The 24,464-nt window shown below is 47.1% G+C and overlaps 1 protein-coding gene across 2 annotated transcripts in view; it reads right to left on the minus strand.

Moving 5' to 3' along the window:
* Nucleotides 1-18,084: 18,084 nt before the first annotated feature.
* SYN2 (synapsin II) overlaps nucleotides 18,085-24,464 on the minus strand; it is a 197,292-nt gene continuing 190,912 nt past the window's right edge. Inside the window, exons 12-13 of one of the 2 annotated variants that reach the window (XM_051851718.2) lie at nucleotides 21,543-21,789; nucleotides 18,085-19,089 (exon numbers count right to left, since the gene is read on the minus strand). In XM_051851718.2, the coding sequence (XP_051707678.1) occupies nucleotides 18,954-19,089; nucleotides 21,543-21,789 (383 nt within the window). In that variant the 3' untranslated portion in view covers nucleotides 18,085-18,953. The remainder of the gene's footprint in view (nucleotides 19,090-21,542; nucleotides 21,790-24,464) is intronic. The other variant, XM_051851719.2, reaches the window with a different exon arrangement.

Below are 24,464 nucleotides of genomic sequence, written 5' to 3' on the forward strand. Positions count from 1 at the left end.
GCTTGATCGTGATATCTGCTTAATATGCTATTAGGTTCTATTTCTTAATATTCTATTTAAGGTTTTTGCACCAGAATTCATAAATCAGACTGGTCTGTAGTGGTTTCTTACTGGCAAGTCATATTTTCCTAGAACATCAAAGGATGGGTCTGGGATTGCCAGTTCCCGTGACCTTCTCAAGGAGTTAAATAAGATCAAACTTATTTTCCTAATAATACTGACACCTTACTTACTCTGTCACCCAGGTGCTCTCATAAATATTCAGGGGCATTATCCACAGGCTACAGTGTGTGTGACATCACGGCAAATTGAACACAGAAGTAGGAGGGAATCTGTCTTCTGTGAAGCCTGTTAAGCAGGAGACCTGCAAAAATATAAAGAAGCCACTCTTCTCAGAGACGTTTATCCTACCAAATGGTCTATTTCATGAAAGTTTTCAAATGTATTTGTAAGGACTTGTGGCTCTTAAGAATTGCCTGTCTTTTGACAGTCATTTTCACCATGATTTTTCTTATTTGGCATTTTTGGATTCTCTTCCTTAAAAAAATTAGTTTGGCTACTGGGTTATTTATTTTTGTTAATCTTCTTTTAAAAGTTCTGTTTATTGGGGCTGGCACTATCGTATAGTGGGTAAAGCCGCTGCCTGCAGTGCTGGCATCCCATATGGGTGCCACTTCGAGTCTTGGCTGCTCCACTTCCAATCCAGCTCTCTGCTATGACCTGGGAAAGCAGTGGAGGATGGCCCTGCCCCTGTGTGGGAGACCTGGAAGAAGCTCTTGGCTCCTGGCTCCAGATTGGCCCCAGCTGTGGCCACTGCGACCATTTGGGGAGATGGAAGATGATTTTCTTTCTCTCTGCCTTTCAAATAAATTAAATCTGAAAGAAAGAGAGAGAGAGAGAGAGAGAATGGAAAGAAGGAAAGAAAAGGAAAGAAGGAAAGAAAGAGAGAAAGAGAGAGAGAGAAAGAGAGAAAGAAAGAATCTGGGGCTGGGGCCGGTGCTGTGGCACAGCAGGTTAACACCCTGGCCTGAAACACCAGGCTGCTCCACTTCCCATCCAGCTCTCTGCTGTGGCCTGGGAAAGCAGTAGAAGATGACCCAAGTCCTTGGGCCCCTGCACCCATGTAGGAGACCTGGAAGAATCTCCTGGCTTCTGGCTTTGGATGGGGGCAGCTCCAGCCTCTGTGCCAACGAACCATTGGATGGAAGACTTTCTCTCTCTCTCTCTCTCTCTCTCTCTCTCTCTGCCTCTCCTCTCTCTGTGTAACTCTGACTTTCAAATAAATAAATAAATCTTTTAAAAAAAACAAACCTGTTTATTTTGAAAGAGTTGGCTGGGGGGACAGAGAGAGAGAGATCCTCATCTGCTGGTTTATTTCCCAAATGGCTGCAATGGTAGAGGCTGGGCCAGGCTGAAGCCAGAAACCAGAAGCCAGAAGCCAGGAGTTTCATCTGGGCCTCCCACATGAGCGGCAAGGGCCCAAGCACTTGGCCATCTTCTGCTGCTCTTCTGAGGACATTAGCTGGAACCTGGATCAGGAGTGCAGCAGCTGTCTCAACCAGCACCCATATGGGATGCTGGCATCACAGGCAGCGGCTTTACCCACTATGCCACAATGCCAGCCCTGTTTTTATTAATTTTTTAATGAAGGGGTTTTTGATTTGTGTCAAAATATCATTTAACCCTATCAGTTTCTTCTGATTCCTTTCCACTTATACATTTTCCTATCTTTTGGTTGCATATCTACTCAGATTAAATTTTATATTATTAATAAAGGTATTTAGGGGCTGGCGCTGTGGCGCAGCCGGTTAACACTCTGGCTTGAAGTGCTGGCATCTCATATGGGTACCGGTTCTAGTCCCAGCTGCTCCACTTCCGATCCAGCTCTCTGCTGTGGCCTAGGAAAGCAGTAGAGGATGGCCCAAGTCCTTGGGCCCCTGCACCCGTGTGGGAGACCCAGAAGAAGCTCCTGGCTTCTGGCTTCAAATTGGCATTGCTCTGGCCATTGTGGCTGATTGGGGAGTGAACCATCGGATGGAAGACTCCCTCTCTCTATCTCTATCTCTATCTCTCTCTCCCCCTCTCCTCTCTCTGTGTAACTCTTACTTTGAAATAAATAAATAAATCTTTTAAAAAAAAAGATATTTAATGCTACTAATTTTCTTGAGTACTCCTTGCCCATACCCCTCAGTTTCTGGGCTTATTTTTCTTTTTATCCTATGTGCTTCTTATGTAATATTGCAAAATTTGAAATAATAGGATTTGAAGGCATGAAGTTATACTGATTATCCATTGGTACTTTGCATGCCTCATACCCGCTCTATGCCAGTTTTGTGACAGGTGGGTTTGGGCTAGATACCCTCTAGAATTTCAATTCTGAGGTTCCAGGATTCCAAATGACATGCAGATCAGGAAAATAAACCCTCTTTTTGATGACTTTCCTCTGCTCAGAAAGATCTTACAGCTCTCCAAGAGCAAGGCAAGGTTTCCATCCCATGAGTCACACCAACACTGCAGGGCAGATTGCACTGACTCCACCTCAATGGGGTAGGAAGTTTCTTAAAGGAGGTGAGATTAGGCCAAGGTAGGGGCGGTGAACGCTGGGGAGACTGCGCTCACTTCCAGCCATTACCAACCGGAGCCTCTGACTTCAGGGCCAGCTGGTGTCACTTCATCCCAGGGCAGCACGTCCAGGAAAGTGATTCTCTGACTGCCTGGATTCTGTGTTCTGAAGGAGGGGCAGGCGTTTTCTGTTCTCTTTTGTGCTTTCTGATTTATGTGCTCCCGTCTGGCAGCTTGCAGCATTCTATCCACGGGCTGGTGCACATCTACAAAATGGGCTAGTACATGTCTACCAGAGTCTAACTTAGGTCAGGTTTTCCTTCTTTCTTTTTTTTTTTTTTTTTTTTTTTCCTAATTTGATTCCAGCAGCCATATCCTTACAGGAGAGTGTAGAATCTTGTACTATCATATTGTATTTAAATACAGTATATAGTTGCTCCTCGTTGTTCTTAGGGGATTGATTCCAGGACACACCCAAAGCTGCAAACACTCGGCTCCCCCATAAAAAGTGGCATAGTGTCTCTACAGAACCTAGGCACTCCTCTCTGATTACATATAATACCTAATACAATGTGTACGCCATGAAAATACTTGTAATACTGTGTCATTATGGAGTAATGACAAAAATGGGGTGGGAGGCGCTGTTTAGCATTTAGATGCTGGTTAAGACACTTGTACTCTAGATCCCAGTGCTTGGGTCTGACACCTGGTGTAGTTCCTGACTCCAGTTTCCTGCTAGTGCAGATCATAGGAGGCAGTGGTGACAGCTTAAGTAATTGGATTCCTGCCACCCACATGGGAGACCTCAGCCTGGCTTGGTCCTGGCCATTTTGTGGGCATATATGGAATGGACCAGTGGATGAGAGCTGTCTCTGTCTATCAAATAAATACATCGTTTTATAAAAGGAAAAAAGTCTGTACGTGTTCAGTAAAAACACAACTATCACAGGCCTAACTACATAGTACGTGTCGGCGATAACCCATGGTTGGTTGAACACGAAATCTGTAGATGTGGAGAGTGACTATATTTTCAAATGCATCAGTTCCTTTCACACAGAGTTCGGGATTCCTCGCCTCCTCTTATGTCATAACCCTTCTGTTATTGAGAGCTTGTCGGAAGGCAATGACGGCTGTCTTGAGGGTGGAAGTGAGACGCTGTCTTAGCCTGGCCTGTGGTTACACCAAAAGGCTCTGGAAAGCCACTAGAAGGAAGTTTAAGCTTTCCCACTAGTGTTCATCCATGATTATCTGTCATGCAGTTTTCTCAATTCATTTGGATATGGAATCTGGAATGAGGACTCGTCCTTCCCACAATGCCATTCGAATGTGTACTTACTCCTAAGTGCACTTTTTCATGCAGGGAACAATTTGTGTATTTTGTGATCCTAGAGGATCTCACCTACTTTAATCTTGGACATTCTTAAAGAAGAGACCTGGAAGGGGCATTAGTGACAAAATAACATTTTATGAAATGCATTTTTAATGTTCTCTAGCCTTATTAGTCTTTGTAGTCGTCCATTAATGGTACCTGTCACTTAGGGTAAATGTTTTAATTAAAATGAGAGTTCAAGCAGCCAGCAGCCCTGAGGCTTGAGGCAATCAATTGGAAGGAGTCAGGATACTGCCAAAGAGCCCAATCTCATTTTCCAAGAAACTCCCGGAGGAACTCCTCCACCTGCCTTCACAGGGCTGGAGGCAGTCGGCTGTGGTCCAGGGGCTGACACGGAGCCTCTCCCCTCACTGCAAACCAAAGCCATGTGACAGGCAGGCTCGGCACATGTTACTGTCTGGTGAAGCTTCTTGCCTGGTGTGTCCAAGGTTGATTGAGAATAGAGCAGCTTCCACTTCTTCAGTTTGGTAATGGTTATAACTCAGTCTTGGCTTAGATCAGCTAAGCAGGAAGTCTAGAATCCTACATTTGAAAACAGGTGTGTTGAACAATCATCGGAGTTGTTGACTGAGTAGCAGGGTTGGACTAGACGGGCAATAAAATGTGTTTAGAGACTCAGCTTTCCATCGTAGGGGCTTAAGGATCACCTTGGGGTAAAGGGACACTAGCGAGGCCAGCTCAGCTGTGTGCCTTACCTGATGCCCTGATTTTACCAGATTAAATATACTACAGCTTGGGGAAAGCATGGTGGTGCAGCAGGCTAAGCTGCCAGTTGTGTCACTACCAGACCATACTGGAGTGCTGGTTCGAGTCCCAGCTGCTCTGCTTCTGGTCCAGGTTCCACTAATGTGCTGGGAAGACAGTGGAGAATGGCCCAAGTGCTAGGGATCCTGTCACCCATGTGGGTTCAGCCTGGCCCCAACTTGGCCATTGTAGCCATTTTGGGGGAAAGAACCTGTGGACAGAGATCTTTTTCTCTTCATCTCTCTCCCTCTCTCTCTCTGCTCCTCCTTTCAAATAAATAAATCCTTAAATTTACAGCCTGCACTATACTAGTAAATTAAGGTTCTGTGTAAATATTTTCCTTGAAAAAATAGTGCTTAGTTATCAAGTAAGAACACAGTTTGAAGCCTTTGGTTTAAGAATGCTTGTGGCTTATAGATTTCCCAAGGGATGACGATCATCCTGCCTTTTGAGACTTACTCTTCATATGTCCTAAGAACGCACCAGCTTTCGTGGGTCTCACATTCTGGAAGGATTCCTTGAGCCCCTTAAAAGGTGATTTTGGTGTGTGTATACGTCCTCGAACTCTACCTAAATGAACGGCAGTGTAGTTAGTATTTGGAAGTTGGATCTACCATCGACTTGGATGCACCCTTTTTTGCCTTCTGCACAAGTGTAAATTATTGCTCTTTGACTTCTTTAAATCAGGCAATACTGAGTTCCAAAGAGCATGTGCCATTCCACATTCCTGTTGATTGCAAGAGGATCTGAGTGGGCAGAGAGAGCTTCCCGGGCGGAATGGGGGCGGGGAGGGGGGAGGATGCTTCAGCAGTGGGGAATATCTGGATTTCTAGCTCGTGAGCAGAGGTGGAGCGGGCAGGGGAGCTCGAGTTGTGCTTGGGGACTATGAGCAGACCACTGATCCTGGGGAGTGCGTTGGGTAGGAGGAAGCAGACTCTGCACCGGGTATTATTTGCTCAGGATCCTGTTGATAAGCTTTAGTGTAAGCAGCAGGGGCTACTCTGGGTATGTGAGTCAGGGATGCACCATGACGAAGTTAGGCTTTATAGGGCCTAACTTTTTAGAAGGAATTGGGGACACAGATCTGGGAGCAGCAAGAACATTACAAGGATACAGTGCAGGCACTCCAAAAAAGGCAATATCTGCTTTTGAAAACAGAAGCATTAAAGGGTTCAAAGTAAAAGGAATTGCTGGGTTATCGCTGGGCCTCTATGTGTGGCGGCCCTTCTATACCTGTTTTTCATAAAGTTTTGTTGCATGAAGATCTTTCACTATATTTACAGATAAAAATCAAAAAGGCCTTCTTATTTCTATGTTACTAGACAATTTTTGAAAGGTTTATTTTCAAGTAAGGTTCTTGAAAGAACGACACCAAATAATAAAATCAAACTCATCTTTCAAAAATATTGTAGCTCATCTCATAGGTGGTGACACTTCTGAGAGAAACCAAACTTCAAGGTTTACAAAAGATAGTTCTGGGAGTGGTCCTGTGGCACAGTGGGGTAAGCTGCTCCTGTGACGCTCACATCCCATACTGGAGTGCTGCATCAAGTCCTAGCTGCTCCACCGCCAATCCAGCTCCCTACTAGGTACCTGGAAAACCAGCAGAAGATGGATCAAGTACTTGGGCTCCTGCTACATGTATGGGAGGCCAGGATGGAGTTCTGGGATCCTGGCTTTGGCCGCCAGTGTCCTGGCTTGGCCTGGCCCATCCCTGCCTGATTCAGCTATTTGGGGAGTAAACCAGTGAATGGAAGATCTCTCTCTCTCTCTTCCTGTCACTCTGTGTTCCAAAATAAAATAAATATTTCTTTTTAAGAAGCAACCACTTGGCCGGTGCCACAGCTCACTTGGCTAATCCTCCGCCTGCAGCGCCAGCACACCAGGTTCTAGTCCTGGTTGGGGCGCCGGATTCTGTCCCGGTTGCTCCTCTTCCAGTCCAGCTCTCTGCTGTGGCCCAGGAGTGCAGTGGAGGATTGGGCCCTGCACCCGCATGAGAGACCAGGAGGAAGCACCTGGCTCCTGGCTTTGGATCGGCGCAGTGCGCTGGCCATAGCGGCCACTTGGAGGGTGAACCAATGGAAAAAGGAAGAGCTTTCTCTCTGTCTCTCTCTCAATGTCTAAATCTGTCTGTCAAAAAAATAAAATAAAGTTAAAAAAAAAAGCAACCACTTGAAACTCTTAAAAAAAGTTTTAATAAGACCAAGAGAAAGGGAACAAACTAATGTAAAGATTTTAAAGTTAAAAAAAAATTTCCTCTTCCCAGTCTAGACTTCACACCTCTTTCCATACTGCCCTCATTCACGTGAATTGGTTTCCTTTAATTTCCAAACCATCTTCCTGCAATGTTGCAATAGCTAGTTCAAAAACTAGCTTTGCAAGGAATCTCATCCACTCTAGGCAAAACTCCAGGGAAGGCCTGTTTTTAATCTGTTTTTTGCTGATATGTATCAGTCAGCTGTGGAATGGAAACAAACAACTCCCAGATACCAACTTCTTACTACACAAAAATGTATTTATCAGTCTCATTGGATCCCAACAGCTACAAGCTGGCTATGGTTCTGTTACACCTCTCTTTCCATCCCGAGGCCCAGCTACATTGTTTTTATGGGACTGGGCAGTGTGGAGAACCAACTGAGCTGGCACTCATGGAGCAGATTCGGTTGGTTTCCATGCCATTGGCATCTCCCATAACCAAGCCTGATGGCAGGGGGTCAGGGAGGCAGGTCACTTGGCAGGGGGTGGGGCTACATTAGCCACTTACGAGAAAAGACACAGAAGAATGGGGGACAATAATACCAGCACAACTACTCACAATTTTCTTGGCTGCCAACATCCATTCCTTAAGTTTCTAGTTATTGATAAATGGCCTACTGACCAAATGTAAAGCAAATAAGAAAGAAAAGAAATAAGAAAGCCAGTATCTCTAGATAGAATGATGTCCTTGGAAACAGCAATCCAAGCAGGAAGGATCTTGGTGCGCATGTGTCCAATCAATCTAATAGCTGAGGAGCCCAACTCCGGCTTCAGAAGTCCAAAGATCAGACCTAAATCCTTCATGAATCTCTGGCTTCCCCACCTAGAGAACCAGCTGTGGACTCACTTCCTTTTTGAGAATGGTAAAACAAATTTCAATGTAACAAACTTGGAAGAGAAAGAGAGAATTAAAATGCTGGCTGGGAGAGAAACTTGTAGACACTTTGTAAGGAAGGGTCTTGTTTCACTTACACTCAGCCTGCTAGGAAATCACCGAGTCCAGCTCAGGAGTCATCTCAAAGAAATCTGCCCATCTGTAATTCTTTGGTCCCACCCTAGATCAGGCTTCCTGTGAGTCTGGGGTCCCTTTTGCCTGAGTCCCCGCCCCTCCGGTAGCCTGATCTGAGTTCCTTGGTCTCAGTTCCCCCAAGGCATGAGTTTCTGGTTTGCAGCTTTAGTGACCAACTCAAGCCGACATACCCCTGTTTCCAAGAATCTGTTTCCACAGAGGCTTCATCTGCACTTCCTCCCCTCAGCATCTGGTCTTGTCTGAAGGAATCTGAGTTAATTGTACAACAATAATTCTGCACTGTAGCCACCCATTTGTGCAGAATTCGAAGAGATTATTATCACACACGAAAACCTTTGGAGATCAGTAACAGTAAGGGTCTGGGGATACCTTCTGGGATGCTCTTAGATTTTTCAGAGTGATTCTACTGGAATCCCTTTTCTAATTTATAAGACTCCCTATACTTTATTAGTTAACTTTTTCTATTGACCAGTTCAATATCTACCTTCCCCATAAAGCCATACCAGGTACACAGGTTATCAGTAAATATTTGTTCATTTGTTGGCAAACAAATGTTAGACAAACCACTTAACATCTTAGGATGCTACTTTTTTGTTTGTTTAACCTATAAAATCAGAGAATAGGGGCCAGTGTTGTGACATAAAACCTCTGCCCGTGACACCGGTATCCTATATGGGTGCTGGTTCAGGGCCTGGGTGCTCCACTTCCCGTCTGGCTCCCTACTAATGTGTGGAATATGGCTTAAGTCCTTGAGTCCCTGCATCCATGTGGGAGACCCAGAAGAAGCTCCATGCTTCTGGCTTTAGCCTGGCTCAGACCTGGCTGTTGTAGCCATTTGGAGATTCTCTCTCTCTGTCTCTGTCTCTCTTCCTTTCTCTGTAACTCTGCCTTTCAAATAAGTAAAAATAAATCTTTTTTTAAAAAAATCAGAGAATAAACTTGATAATCTTCAGAGCCCTTGCCACATTTAACTGAAAGATATACAGGATTCACGAAGCATACTTAATGTGTGCAACTTACGAAATGTATAAAAATAAGATGGAATGTTAGACACATAGTATGATGGCTAAATACGGGATAAAGCAATAAAAATTACTATATTCCTTGGTGGGGTGTGTGTTCTTTCAACTTTCTGTGTATTTAAAATTTTTCACAATAAAATTTGGAAAAAAATGTGAGTTTTAGAATAACCTAAATGATGAGCTTTGGCAGGAAAAAAAAGCTATAGAAAATAATTCAATGTAAAAACCAATGAACAAGAATTCAAAATTATGATTCAAGAAACAAGAGACATATACATTTCATAAACTAACACAAAATCGTGAAAAAAATCTATGATTTATAAACAGTAGAGACAATTAGTGTGTTCTAAGAGTTTATAGGAGACAGAAGGACCATGGAACAGGCGAGAAAAATGCTTCATGGAGTAGGTAATTTTTCAGCTCGGCTTTGAAGGAGATGGATGATTTGGATGGTTAATAAGGGTTTAAAAAATGAATTTTTAAGGGACTGAGGATAGCTTAAATGCTAGGGTGAGTGTATATATATATATATATGGATCAAAAATGCAAAAAGCAAGGAAAGTGAATTTTCTGTCAGTTCAGCTACAATTGAATAAGAGAGATAAGTCTGAAAAGCAATTATGATGATAAACAAAATGTATTAGGCTCTTCCTCACATGTATAAGGTACCTGTCCATGGAGTTAGGTCCTTGCTACCCACATGGGAGAACTGGATTGAATTCCTGTCTACTGGCTTTGGCCTGGCCAGGCCATCAGGGATTCGGGGAGCAAAGCAGAAGACAGAAGATACCTCTCAAATAAATAAAGTAAAATAAATAAATAAAATACTGTCTCAAGCTTATTTTAAAAAGCCCAAAACTTATTGGGGTGGACATTTGGCACAATGGTTAAGACGCCACTTAGGGTACCCAAATGCCCTATCAGAGTGCCTGGGTTCCTGGCTATATCTCCCTGCTGATATGCACCCTGGGAGGCAGCAGATGATAGCCCAAGTACTTGAATTCCTGCCACGCACGTGGGAGGCCCAGATTGAGTTTTGGCCAAGATCTGGCTACTGCAGGTGTTTGGGAAATGAATCAGCAGATGGAAGATCTCTGTTTGTCTGTGTCTCTTTGTCTCTAAAATATCAGTAAAAATAATTAACTTAGAGGTTTTTTTAACTCAATCATCAAGTTAAGGAGTTTAAACTCCCGGCTCTAAGCCTGAGGACCCATTGAAAAATGTTGACCAGAAATATGCTATGATCAGAGATTTTAAAAGATATATACATGGCAGAAATGCGCAGAAGACGGAAGTCTGGAGGGTCAGTTTAGGAGGCTCTCCCAACAGGACAGGTGAACAAAGTCCCTAATCCATGGGACTAGAATAAAGGAATAGTCCTTAAGATTAAATGATCTTTTTGCCTTCTCTTTCCTCCTACTGATATTACATTGAAGTCAACTGAACAATTCACTGCTTTGGTGTTAAATATGCAAACTCTGTGTCTTCAGATTCCAAGAGCTAGAATGTGTCAGCCCCATGAAAACCCAAAGGCAAATGAGGAGCCCAAATTCGTTCCACTCTGCTCCCCAGTCCGCCCCGGTCCCAGGCTGCACTGAGGCCTGCAGGGTATCTGTGGGTCAGGACTTGCTGAGTAGTCTGTGGAGCAATTCCGTACCATTAACAGCAAGCTTCAGGGTGGAGCCAGAAGTCCACGCCTGTGCTGTCCCCGCAGTAGCTCAGCAGAGCTAATCTCCCTCCCCAGGCATGGGACCCAGAACCAGGGTTTGTTTGGTGGTCCCTGAAACTCAACTTGCTCCACCGGGGTGGCTGTGGCTTTCCGCCTAGAGGAGTTAGCTGAAGGGTGGACGTTCTTATCAGAAGAGATGTATGTGGATACAGAAGTGGTGTTCCCTGGGGAGCATTCATTTACACCTGGGGTGGGGCTCTCTGGTGTTTCCTCCTTCTCTCTCTCAGGCTATCTCCCTGATAAAGGCTGCAAGCTGGTGAGCAGAGCCCAAGAAACAAGAGAAGAAGAGTCCTGAAAATGCGCGCCAGTGTCCCAGTCCAAGTGCGTGTGCGCATGCGCGCTGACCCAGCTGTATCAATATTCACATGAGACAGACGGCAAGTTCTCAGAATGATAGCGTGTGGAGTAAGTGGAGGGTAGTCAAAGGAAATGACTAGTTATAGTATGTTTCTACAGGTATCCAATTGGCAAGCTTGAAGTCTAAGGAGACCCGTAGGAGGAAGGGTACCGTTCAAGTGTGAGCCCAAAGCTCAGACGCTGGGAAGTCACCTGCAGGGAGGGACAGCCTCATGGGGCTACTGTGAAAATCAAACATAATGATAGATGGGCCAGTGCTTTGTGAACTCTAGTGACTCCATGCTGCAAGGTACTATATAAATTTTTTTTTTTTTTTTTTTGACAGGCAGAGTTAGACAGTGAGAGAGATTGGTGTGCCGCGCCAATCCGAAGCCAGGAACCAGGCGCTTCCTTTGGTCACCCGTGCAGGTACAGGGTCCCAGCACTTGGGCCACCCTCCACTGCCTTCCCCGGGCCACAGCAGAGAGCTGGACTGGAAGAGGAGCAACCGGGACAGAATCCGGTGCCCCAAACGGGACTAGAACCCGCAGGCAGAGGATTAGCCTAGTGAGCCATGGCACCTGCCAGTACTATATAAATTTTAAAATACCATGAGATATAAGGGATATTGGCTATGATTATTTGAGAAGGCAAACATTTTTTCAATGTTAACCTACAAATTAGATAGCAGTAAGACTATTTTGACAAAGAACAGAATTTACCTGTTAGATCCCAAGTCATAGTGTGCCGGCCCAAAGACAAGTGAGTTACCTAGATGCATTCTGGGTATGCAGCCTGCAGTGAGGCGTTCACAGTGTGTGCAGGCCAGGACTGACTGAGCCACTTAGGGAGCCCCCTCTGGGCCTGGCCTTGCAGTTCCCTACAACTGACGTTGGAATGCAATTCTTTCAAAATCAACAACCTGGATGGAATCAGGCATTTATTTCAAAGAGAAACTATTTAAAACATCTGAGGCTCCCTTTCTGGGATTACAAATCACACAACATTATCTCATTAATTTATAGTCACATTGTGCTTTGGACCTTTCGAACTATGTAGCTTAATCATAAGATTTAATTCCAGAAAAAAATTTAAGGTTTTTTTTTTTTTTAACAAAATTCACTTTGTAAAGCAATGGTTCTTAATCTTTGCACTGAGGATCTACCAAAAACGCCCAAACACAGACTACAGAACAGTTGGCCTTGGAATCTCTGGAATTCCAGGTAAGAAATTCCTGATTTTCCAGGAGTTATAGAAACTCAAATAATGTACTACCATATCTGATAGCAATTATTTTCTAAGCATAAGAGGCAGCCATGTTGGAATAAATGTTCAGCCTCCCAAAGGAATTGCTTCAAAGGAACCCACACCACAGAAAGGATGGTATGGTGAGTGCTTAAAAACAAATCCATTAGTCACATGCAGCTTGTGTTATCATTTCTACAGCTGCAGTGCTGTGTGTGTGTGTGTGTGTGTGTGTGTGTGTGTGTTTCATTGCCAGTGGGATGCCCTGGCAGTAGCCTCTGCCTCCCCAGGTGTCCACCCTCAACTCAATTTAGCCAATTTTACTGAAATTCACACAGCCCTAGGAGAAAGCACCAGATGGGCTGAGATTGCCCTAGAGGCCCAGCTGCTGGCAGCAGGGCAGAAAGGCATGACTGACATTCCTTTGGCCACTCCCGGAGCGGTCCTGGGGAAGGGGGCTGGGGTTCACACAGGTGTTCTCTCTGAGACAGAGGATTTCTTTCTTTCTCTCTCTCTCTCAAAAAGATTTACTTATTTACTTCTTAGAAAGGCAGATTGTTAGAGAGAGGGAGAGACAGAGATCATCAGTTCACCAGTTCTCTCTCCAGATGTCTGCAACAGCTGGGGCTGGGCCAGATGGAAACCAGGAGCCAGGAGTTCCATCCAGGTCTCCCACAAGGGTGGCAGGGGTGCTTGGGCCATCATATTCTGCTTTCCCAGGGGCATTGACAGGGAGCTGGTTCAGAAGCTGAGCAACCAGGACATGAACTGGCACTCTGACGTAGGTGGCCAGTGTTGCAAGCGGTGGCCTAGCATGCTGCACCACAGCACTGGCTCCCATTCAGGAAGGATTTCCTGTGATCCTTCACATGCCCACCATTGTCAGAAACACTTGGTTAGCGCATTTAGTTCTTAAGACACACTCTTCGCAAAGGTAGTATTGTTCTCACTTTACGGATGAGAAAATGGAGCTAAACAACTGATAAAGTCAATTGGCTAACAATTAGCACTGCCAGGATTTTAATTCCAATTTGATTTGAAAACCCAGGCTACTTTCCTGGTTTTGTTCTGGCCTCTCCCAAAGGCTCCCATATGCCTTTGTGTCCCCAAAGGGTCCCTAGAAATAAAACCCACTTCACTTATCTCATGTAGGACAATGTTCCAGACGGCACATCAGACACCTAAGGCTGCAACTCGCTTGCTTGTGTTACTAACTGTCCTCAGGATCTTGGCAAATTCTCTTAAGTTGCCTGGCTCTTGATATTCTCACCTATAAAACACAGGGACAAAACTAGATTCAACTCCCAACTGCGAAATTCAGTGACTGAATGGGTGCCCCCATTCCGGATCCCACAGCTGAAGGCCTTCCCATCCTGTGGGCTGCTCACCGCTCCCCTCTTTGGTTCAGTCTTTTCTGACCCCCTAAGCTACAGGGATGTTCCTCTCCAACAGTGTGCACTGCCTTTGTCCATTTTACACCTGCCTGGCTCATCTTAATTCCTTCTCCCTCCACCTGTTATCTGAAATCATCTGAATTCCTCACATATTTTCGCTTGACTCCTACAGTGTTCCAATTTATGAGTAAATCACAGTATGTGAGTGTAAATGAAAAAGTTCTTTGAAAAATAGAGTGAATAAGTTTATTTTGTAGCAAACATTTATCGAAAGGCCAGTGTTGTGGCGTAGACGGTTAAGCTGCTGCTTGGTGCACCTGTGCCCCTTATCAGCTTTCTGTTCCCCCAAGTCCTGGCTGCTCTGCTTCCTTGTTCAGCTCCCTGCTAAGGACAGCTCAAATACGTGAGTTCCTGCCACCCACGTGGAGACCTGGATGGAATTCCTGGCTCCTGACTTCAGACTGGCCCAAGCCTGTGGCCATTTTGGGGAGTGAGCCAGCAGATGGAAGATTTCTCTTTCCTCTCTCTGTCTCTGGCACTCTGCCTTTCAAATAAATACATAAATCTTAAAAAAAAAGTTTGAAGCCCATTAAGTTTTTTTTTTTTACAATAACCATTTCCCACAAACTTTTTGATGACCCCTTGCATGTTCTGATTCCCCCCATCCCAGATGGTTCTTGCCGTCTTTTTGTGTTGAAACCAATAGTTTCTTTTTTTACTTGACTTCTTGCACACATGTGCACGAGATTCTCTAGAGTAAATGTGCAGAAATGGAATTGCTGAATCATGGGGCTTGTGAAGTGACACTGCCAAACTGTTCCCCATGGTGGGACTAACACATGGTTCCATTAGCCATGTGTAAGAGTTCTGCTTCTTGTACGCTCACCAGCTATTTTCTTCCAAGCTCACATTCTGACTGCATGTGTCTTACACTATTAGACTTTCTTCAGTCTCCTCGGCTCTCTACTGCTTGTGAACGAGGGCAGAATCTTCGCTTAACTCATTCTTACATTCCTTCCACGAAATGAACTGAACTTAGTAAATATATGATAAAGAGGTGTGAACAAATCAGATCATCAACAGGACTCATCTGTCTTGCCCCCGGGAGATGCTGGGCTCCAAGAGGACAGGGAAGCAGCTTTCTCTCCGTTACTCAGGTGACAACGTGGGGAGGGAATCCCAGTGAACTGCGGAGGGGATCTGAACACAGACTTCAAGGTCAACAGAGGAGTGTCATCAATCTTTTGGAGACCTTAGCTTTTTTCTGTCAACGTTTTCTTTGAACATTTATTGACTGATGTGAGGAGCAAACTTTCCAGTCTTGGGCCATCTTGACTAAGTACCAGGAGGCCTGATTCTGAATGGAACTCCCCCACCCCGGGGTCCTGCCCCATTACTAAGGGTTGGGTACTATCCATGTGTCCTTTGGACTGGGGTGCTGCATGACCTATGGTAAATGCCTCCCCTTTTTGTCACCCCAGCAGTTCCTCCAGCCTGACTCATTTTCTAAATAAGCCACTTGTGGTTTTTGTTCTGACATCACATGTGGAAGAATGAGTAATTTTTTAAGAACCAGAATTATGTTCGATTAGAATAAGATACATAGTGTATGTTACTCATGGTTTTAGGACAAAGGGTCAACACTGACAAAAGGTATCCCAGTCTTCGCCTAGCCCTCCTTTCCATAGAACCAGGGGATAGAGAAGGTAGAGGAAGGAAGTAGACATGGGTGTGCACACTTTTTGTGTATACCTCTTATTTTGTGATCACATTGTACAAAAATTAATAAACTATATCTCATTGCCTCTCCTAGATTAAAAGTACTGTGACAAAGTACTTGAGGCCATGAGTTCTGTTGCTGAGCTGCTTAGGTTCAATTCTCAGCTCACTGCTTTGTCAGCTGACTTTGAGCAAGTTATTTAGCCTTCTTCTGCCTCCATTTCTCATTTAAAAATATTAACAGTGCCTATCATATTGGCTTGTGGTACAAAATAAGTAAGCTATGTTCAGTGCTTAGAATACTGCCTGGAAATTAAGAGGTATAATGGAAAGTATTAGTAATAGTAAATATTTCTCTGAATCCATCACAATGTTTGTTTTCATAGTAAGTGCTCAATAAATACTTTTTGACTAAATGAATGAAATCTCATTAAAACAGATTTGAGGGGTAGGTGTTGTGGCACAGTGGGCTAAACTACCATATCTGAGGGACTGGTTCAAGAACTGGCTGCTCCATTCTAATGATTCAGCTTTCTGCTGATGCACCTGGGAGGCAGGGGAGGATGACGGCCCAGGTGCTCAGGTTCCTGCCACCCACACGGGAGAGCCAGATGGAGTTCCTGGCTCCTAGCTTTGGCCTGGCCTAGATGCTGCTCTGGTAGGCCTATGGGAAGGGAACCAGTGCACAGAAGCACTCTCCTACTCTCTCTCTCCTCCCTCTGTCCCATCACTGTGGTTTTCAAGTAGAATAAATCTTTAAAACGTATTTGAATCAGAGGGAGAAAAGCCAAGTGGCAGATTCTTGTGAAGGGGTTCGGAGCATGCCACCTGAAAGTATGACTGAAAGTAATGGAAACACAACCAAGGCGGGGTGGGGGGGGTCTCTCACCTCCCCTTTATGCCTTCAGCAGAGCCTAGAATTTCTCCTGTGAAATTCCTTCCTTCTCCCATATGAGGAATAGACCATTCCTATCAGTGAGCAGAAACTGATGCAGAGACGAACCTGTACAAACAAATCCTTACTAAATCCGTACCCCTTCTCTTGCATTAGTTTCTCCCATGTATTTTCTCATCACTTTCCCCGAATCTATCATTTCTAGCCCAGATCCCTTTGTCTTTTCACATTCTCTTCATTTATCTTTGTTTACATGGTATGTATGTTTTGGGCCTAACAGATTCTTTGGGTCTTCATTTTCCTTATGAAACTCCTGTGTATACGAGGGCACTTTAAAAAGTTCATGGAAAAATGAAATTAAAATGTAAGTTCATTTTGGTGAAAAATGAATGGAAACCTACACATAGCTTTTTCAAAACAAGTACTTTGCATTAACTCTTGAAAGACCTCTTGTATGTAAAAACCTTAACTGTGTATACTTCTGTCTTGTTACTCCGTCACACACTCATTCAATGATGAGCTCCAGCGACAGAAAGCAAGCGGGCAGAAGGAAGTTCTGCCTCCCCTACAGCTGGAACCAGAAGGAGCTCTGAAGGTCAGTGAGCTTCAGCCCAGCGACCGCGCCTTGGATGGCTGGTCTGTTCCCTCGTTTAGCGTGTTGGGGGGAAGAACTATCATCCCCCAGGTGTCTCTCAGTGCAGGGGTTCTAGTTCCTGTTTTTCAAGTGTGAGAAGAAGGTACAGTTCTCAATCCCTGAAAACACAGGATAAACGAGTTAGAACGGACATGCTGGTACCAGAGGAAGTCACATTCTGACTTCTCCGCATCCAGCTTGTGAGGAGAGTAAGCAAGGTAGCGGCGCTGGCACAGGTCGTCTTGCTAGTAGAACGGGTAACTTGTGTAGCAAATCAGCCGGGTAAGTGCGTGTTTCTTTTCATCAGCGCAGATGGGTATTTATCTTCACAACATTTCTTGCCAGTCATGAAAAAGCCAGAATGAAATCCCTGGGAGCCCACCCGGAAGGGCAGACCGCTGGAGGATGTCATCTGGGGCCCTGGTCCTCAGATCAGTCGGTCCAGCCGTTGGCACCACCACGTGGGCTCAGCTAAGGAGCTTGATGATAGACCAGACGAGTGGAGGAACCATGTTTGCTATAGGAGCAAGGGTGCTGTGCTTAGTCACAAAGCTTCAAGTTCAGTAAAACAGGAAAAGGCGCTGAGCGGCTGAAGGCAAGCTGGCTGTCCTGGAGGGGACAGGTTCACTGTGGCAGTGTCAGGAGGCTCAGTATAAGTGACAGATAAAAGACACATTCTCTATCACTTGCAACCATAGTGTACACCGACAATCACACACACTCTCTTCCCTCTCTCATGCACACACGCTGACAAAGGCAGCTTCCCCTCCCAGACTTTCCACTACACACACACACACACACACACATTCATGTACTCTTCCAGTCTAAAGAGTGTCTGAGGGCAGACCTCATGGCTGAATCAAATGCTGGTGAATGCTGCTGCTTTTATTACACCAAAGGTCTTCACATGTATTAGGAAAGGAACACAGAGGCGGCACACTACTGTTTTAGTGGCATGCGTTCTCCTCGATGGTGCAGCTTGGGAGTGCGAGGTCGCTGCAGCTGGCGCGGAAGGACCGCTCTCCAGCGGGGAGGACGGGGGCTGCAGCCCTTGTTCTCAAGGCCAGCAGTGCGCTCGAGGTGCTTTACCACAGCAGCCAGGGAGTCTCAGGGGTCGGGCAGGTGCACTTTTTTTTTTTTTAAGATTTATTTATTTATTTGAACGTCAGAATTACACAGAGAGAGGAAAGACAGAGAGAGAGAGAGAGGTCTTCCATCCGATGGTTCACCCCCCAATTGGCCACAATGGCCAGTGCTGCACCAATCAGAAGTGAGGAGCCAGGAGCTTCCTCCGGGTCTCCCACCTGGGTGTAGGGGCCCAAGGACTTGGGTCATCTTCCACTGCTCTCCCAGGCCACAGCAGAGAGCTGGGTCAGAAGAGGAGCAGCTGGGGCTTGAACCGGCGCCCATATGGGATGCAGGCACCTCAGACCAGAGTATTAACCCGCTGCGCCACAGCACCGGCCCCATGGGCAGGTGCACTTTAAACAGTTCAACAGGTGTGACAAAGTTCAGCAGGTTTGGGAAAGTTCTGAAAACTTAGAGCCAAGAGTACTTCTAGGTAAGTGTGTACTCCCCACACAGGTAGCACTGACTACGGGGCACGGGGCATGCTGAGCGCTGCAGCTCACTAGGGGAAGCTGCCAGGAGTCCTCTGCTAAAGCAGTCCTGGCTTTGCGGGGAAGAATAAGACATGATGGCACTGTCACGTAAGGCCACTAAGCTCACAGCGAATGATGACTTCAGGAGGAAGCTCTTGTGACTACAGGGAAGCGGCTCTCTCCTCTTTGATTTCACGTGCCCCTCTCTGGAAGGCACCTGCCCTGAGACTGTCCCATGGTCTTTTCTGGGCTGCGTGACATCACTGAGCACACTGGAGAAGAGGGAGGGGCTACACACACCAAGGTCATGAGACACCACCACCCACAGTGGCTGACTGCTGTTGAATGTCTTAGGTGCCTCTCCCAGTTGGGCCGGGGGCCCCCGTTTCTGCAGAGCTAATCTGAAAAGAGGCTGGCAAAGGACTTCCTCAAGCTCCGGATGGTCTCTGCTTTGGCTTCATCCTCACTGGTTGAAGACCGGAAGAAGGAGGGCTCAGAGAAGCTGAAGGCATTTGTCAGGGACTGCGACTTGCTTGAAGATAAAAACCAGAGAGAACGTGAGAGGGTGGTGTTCTCAGCGAGGCACACAGGACGGCGACACGAGGATACACAGGAGAACCCCCATCCCCGCCCCAAGGAGACCAGGGTGATGGAGGAGAAAGCCTGAAGGGCACTGGGAGGCCCCTCTGGCATTTCCTCACCTCCAGAGCTGCTAAAACAGGGGAGGTGTGGGGACGAGGCAGAGGGGAAAAGAGAGAGAAGAGGAAGGAGAAGGGGTGACTCAAAGGCTGTTTCCGCTATTCCGTTGTAGAATGCCTGAAGGCCAGATTTCCGAGGCCCAACTTGGTAAGCACTAATCTAGAAACCCTGTGCCTGTCTCCTCTGGTGGAAGGCAGAGACCAGGAGACTGCGGATTCTTGCACTTTTCTTTTTTTCTGTCAACTGTCAAGTGGAGGACCCGGCATCAGAAGACCTGGGTCAAAGTCACACCCTCACCTCTGCCCTTAGGCAAGCCACACACATCTGTGGGCCTCAGTTTCTCATCCCTGATGTGAAGATGTTTGGTGAATGAGGACCTCTGTGTTCTTTCTATTCTGCTCTCCTCTTTGACTGAGGAGGATCCTTTCAGGTTGGCCACGAATGCTAATGCCTCAGTTTCCCTACTCTTAAAAGGGACACAGTCATGTTTGTTGCCTACTTCAGAGGAGCCTGATACGAGGTCCGTGGGGACTGTGATGTCCTCGGGTAAAACAGACACAGTCCAGGCCTCCCCGTGGTTCTTACACAGCTTTCTAATCAAAGAACCCATCCCTCACACTTTTTAGGGACCTATTTTTCCCTTCAGAGACTAGGGATTCAAAGAGGAAAAGCTGAAAGCAGGAGGCCTGGGGAGGCCAAGCCCACACTCCAGGACAGGGTAAAAGGTCCGGCTTCCCCACTGGCCCTTCTTGTCTCTTCCTGGACTCCCACCGGGTCTCTTTGCTGCTGGTTCCAGAACTCATCTGTCGTCTGGGGACTCCTAGCCCTCCCGTAAATGCTGGGTGCAGCCCAGGAAAGTCCCTGCCACAGGACAGTGAGCGGCGATTGTGAACAGATGCCTTGCCTTTCCGCAGGGCTGGAGACAGGCCCCAGCATGCTAGCCTGGGGGGGGGGGGGCTCTTCTGCACGCACAGGCAGAGGGCAACAGGTACCAGCCTCCAGCCTGTCACTAGACGCTTCAGCCCAGACGCGGCGACGACCCGGAAATCTGCCCTCAGACTGGGGCTACAGTGAGCTAATGGTGGTGGTGGAAGTGGCGTGTGTGTTGGTGGGGGGACAGTGGCTGAGGGGGGATGTACAGCTAAGACACGAGAGGTACCACTGGCCAGAGTTGGAGAGCAGAGTAGGGGATGCCCCTAACATTATGTAACACTGGAAGACCCACAGAAATTGACCATCTGGACACCCGGCCTCAACCTCTGGCTCTGCCACCAAGGAGAAAGAAAATTGAGGAACAAAACTGAAGCTCTCCAAGTAAAATTTTCTCATCTGTGTAATAGCTAGATGATCTCTAAGGGGCTCAGCTGAACTACAAACAGCTATTGTCCCCTTTGTCCCTCCCTGAAGATTCATCCACTACCTATCACCTCATTCTAAGAAACCCAGATGGGTCAGTCCTACCCTCCCCTGCTAAAGCTGTCTCTGCTGACAGTGGTGACAGAAGTCTAGGGACACTGAAGTCTGTCAGGCATTTTCAGTTCTGGGGGAGTGGGTACAACTGACCACTACCCACACCCTAGCACTGCCCCTCCCAAGACCAGCTCTGCTGTTGCCATGGGGTCCCCAGTGCCCTCCTATGTAGCCAGACACTGTGACAGGGTCTTCAAGGGTGACTGCTGGGAATGGGAATGGGGGAGCCCAGGGGGACAGAGCCCCTCAGGTCTCTACCCGGGAACTCCTCTGCTGTTCACACAGAAGGTGACCTCCTTTGGACAGAGTGGACAGTAAACATCCAGATGGAGTCAACTACTTCCCCCCTTCTCCTTCTGGCCAGCCTTGCTGACCGCATGCCCCAAAATGGGAGTCAAAGGCAGAAAAGATTAAAAAAAATTTTTTAAGAAGGAGAGATACACATAAAGAGAAAAGGGATGGAAAAAAAGAGTGGGAGATGGGGTTGAAAACAAACAACAAACAAACCCTAAGCTAGCACAAGCTAGAGATGGAACTGAACACTGGCAAAGTGCCACCCCAGGAAGAAAGGGGAGGGTGTGAGCACTCAATGAACCTTACACTTTCGTTTCCCTCTCTCCCCCCTCCCAGTCAAACCCAGCCATTCCCCTCACCTAAAAGCACACACACACAAAACCAAAACAACCCAAAAACCCCACTACACCATCTCTGTGGGGGGAGGCCTGCTTGCAGGAGCTGTCTAGCAGTGGCGGAGCCCGAGGCCCAGGAGGAGGGGCAGGAAGAGGGCAGGGGAGGAGCTGCTGAGTTGTCTCTTACTTGAGCTGTGGGTGAGGCTGGGGCTTCTGTGGTGGAGCAGCCGGGGGTGGCTGGGCCTCTGCCAGGGAGCTGCTGCTGGAGGGTGCCTCTCCGTGGGTGGTGGTGGGGCCGCCCGGCCGCTGGGGAGCCGAGAAGGAGGAAGAAGAGGAGGAAGAGGAGGAAGGTGGCAGTGATGGTCCAGGGGGGTGTCGGCGTGGAGGCAGGACTTTGCCTGGGGGCTGCGTTCCTTGGGGTTGCCCTGGACCCCCTAGGTTCAGTACAAGAAAAACCTCATAATTTAACTGTAATCAAAGGGTTTCCTTATTAGAATTTACATCCAAGGGTGTGGTTAGTTAATTACCAAAAGGATAAGCTCTGTTACAAGGAGGCATCCAAGGCCCTGCAGGGCTCCTACTGGAGTCCCTGGTTACCCCAAACATGGCCACTACTTGCTCCTTCTCAGAGACACGGCAGCTCCATCACAGCATACGTCAGGAGGACAAGGAAGAAAGCCAAGCACCAGCACGCCCCAGGCAGAGGTGAGCTGTCTCACAGAAGGCCCCACTTCCCAGAGAGGGCTTACAGGAACTCCCAAATTCCTCAGAGCAGATGCCGTACCAGAGCAGTGGAAGGACAGGGACTGGGAATCTGAAAACCCAGGAACCATCCATCAGTGACTCCAAACCTCTCAGGGCCTCCGTTTTTCCAATCACAAAGCTGTTAGCATAGTGAGCCCAAGTCTTAGCAATCTTTGAGATGACAAGTGCTTCACGGAGAAATGGCTTCAAAAGGGACTCTGTGCGCTAGGATCACCACTGAGGATCTCTGGCTTATACCCTTCGTGTTGCTCCAGGCCTGCATGGGCCTGACAGCCACACCCACCTCACCTGGACTCAGGCTGGCATTCACTCCCACAGCCAGGAGATAACCTTTCTTCCCAGGCGTGTATTTGCCTCCGAGCACCAGGCTCAGAGAGGATGTGCCTCTCAGGTGCATGTGGTGAGATTCTCCAGACTTCCACACCCCATTTTCCCCACGGATGCTGTGGGTGTCATCTGGCAAAGAAGAGACCCCAAGAGAAGGACCAGCAACAGATGTAAAACCATCTGGTGACCCGAGGGAACAGCTGCCCTTCCTTCTCTGGAGGGTGACAGGTATCAGACGGCTCGGGTTTTACTCAGGGGACTCCTACACTCTGAAGTCAAAGACACCGCCCTCCGCACGTAATGACAGGGGAAAACAACGCACAACTGGCCTGGGACACCCAACTTCTCAGTCTCAGTCTCAGAGGCCACCTTCCTGGGTCCGCTGCAGAGAAGGCCTAACGAAAGTCACGAGAAGCTGAGCTGTGTTGCTGCTGAGTTTTCTAGAAAAGCCAGAACACTTGTGGCCTCTGGAGAGGCAGATGGCAGCTATGCCGCTATGCACCCGTGGACACTGGCCCATTTCACTGGCCCCCGGCAAGGACTTCCCTTTATCCTCAATAACCAATTAACACCAGGGTTAGCTGCACATAAATAAATACACACACAAATACATGGAATTCTGTGTGTTTAAGAAGTTCCAATTTCAAGTCAAATAACTAGTGAGGATGAGAGATTAGCAGATTATTCCAAATCGATCGTCTTTTCCTTTTTGAAAGCTTGGCATTATTTGTATTAACATTTTCTCATCAACTCATGCAGGTTGATATCTCGGCATCTTGAGCCAGAAACCAGAGTGCTTTACCACTTGTACAGAGATACTTGGATAGCCAGAAACTTTACAACTTAACACTGAAGACAGATATAACTTTTCCTTTATTGCACATTGAGCTGTACAAGAGAGTCACAAAAGAGAGGTACTTCAATCACACTTCCAGCATTGGCTGAGGTTCTCCCAGCTGGATAGGTACAAAAAAGGGGGACAACATCAGAAAAGAAATGGGTACAAAACACCTGAACGGCAGCCCTACACTGTGACACGAATGTCGCTCAGGCCACAGAGTTGTCCCTTAGCATGCTGCCTGAGGGCACGTGACAGTCAGGTGATGCTGTCTGCTTGCCTGTGGCAGTGGGATCCCTAACCACCTTCTCCCCTGCCTGAGAGGACTTGGCTGACACCACCCTGTAGCCTGACTGAATTCAAACGGCAACTGTGTGTTTGTGGGCTCACAAATGTCACATGAAAAGCACCTGAATGTACACACTGATAACATGCAGAGAAGCAACACCACCATCAGCTCATCACTTGGACAAAAAAATTAAAAAGAAAGAAATGTATTCCTCCACTCCGGGAAACACTACTTTACTCTTTTCTGTCATTCCATCAGACTGGGAGGTATTTAAAGACCCGATTCTTAAGCATCCCACCTGGGAGTGCATATGTGTATATATATATTTATATATTTACAGCAGATCAACTGCCACCATCACCTCAGGGAGGGATCCCAGACAGAACATTCACACTCAGTGCATTTCTCAGTGACTTCAGAATTTGCCAGTAACCAAAGAAGAAACCAGGGCACGAGTCCCTTGACACCTAACTCAGGTTACATACTACGACGCTAGTTACTCCTCGACCCGGTGGTCCAGACTGTGACGTGTCAGTGCAGAGGTGGGAGGGAATGTAGAAGTGGAGCCAGAAGCGTTTCTTCTTAAAGGCAAACCGGGAGCATGAACTCCCACGGGCCGTCTACTGCCCATCCCTAGCCTGGCCAGGAGATGGCAAGATGAGGCACTGGGGCCAAAGCCTGGTTAAGCGACCGCCCCATCATCCACCCAGGGGCTGCTTGCTGCAGGAAGGAGGACACCCTGGCGGGAGGGTTCTCCCAGAGCCACAGCTGTGGAGCCTCTGCCCCAATCCCACTGCAGCAGCACTGGAGACAGTTCTTCCTGGGCAAGACAAAGCTCCTGTCTCTCTGGCCTCTGGAGGCTCGAGAAGCAGCTGAGAACTAAAGCAGGA

This window comes from Oryctolagus cuniculus, chromosome 10 (genome assembly GCF_964237555.1).
Source record: "Oryctolagus cuniculus chromosome 10, mOryCun1.1, whole genome shotgun sequence".
Classification (NCBI taxonomy): Eukaryota; Metazoa; Chordata; class Mammalia; order Lagomorpha; family Leporidae; genus Oryctolagus; species Oryctolagus cuniculus.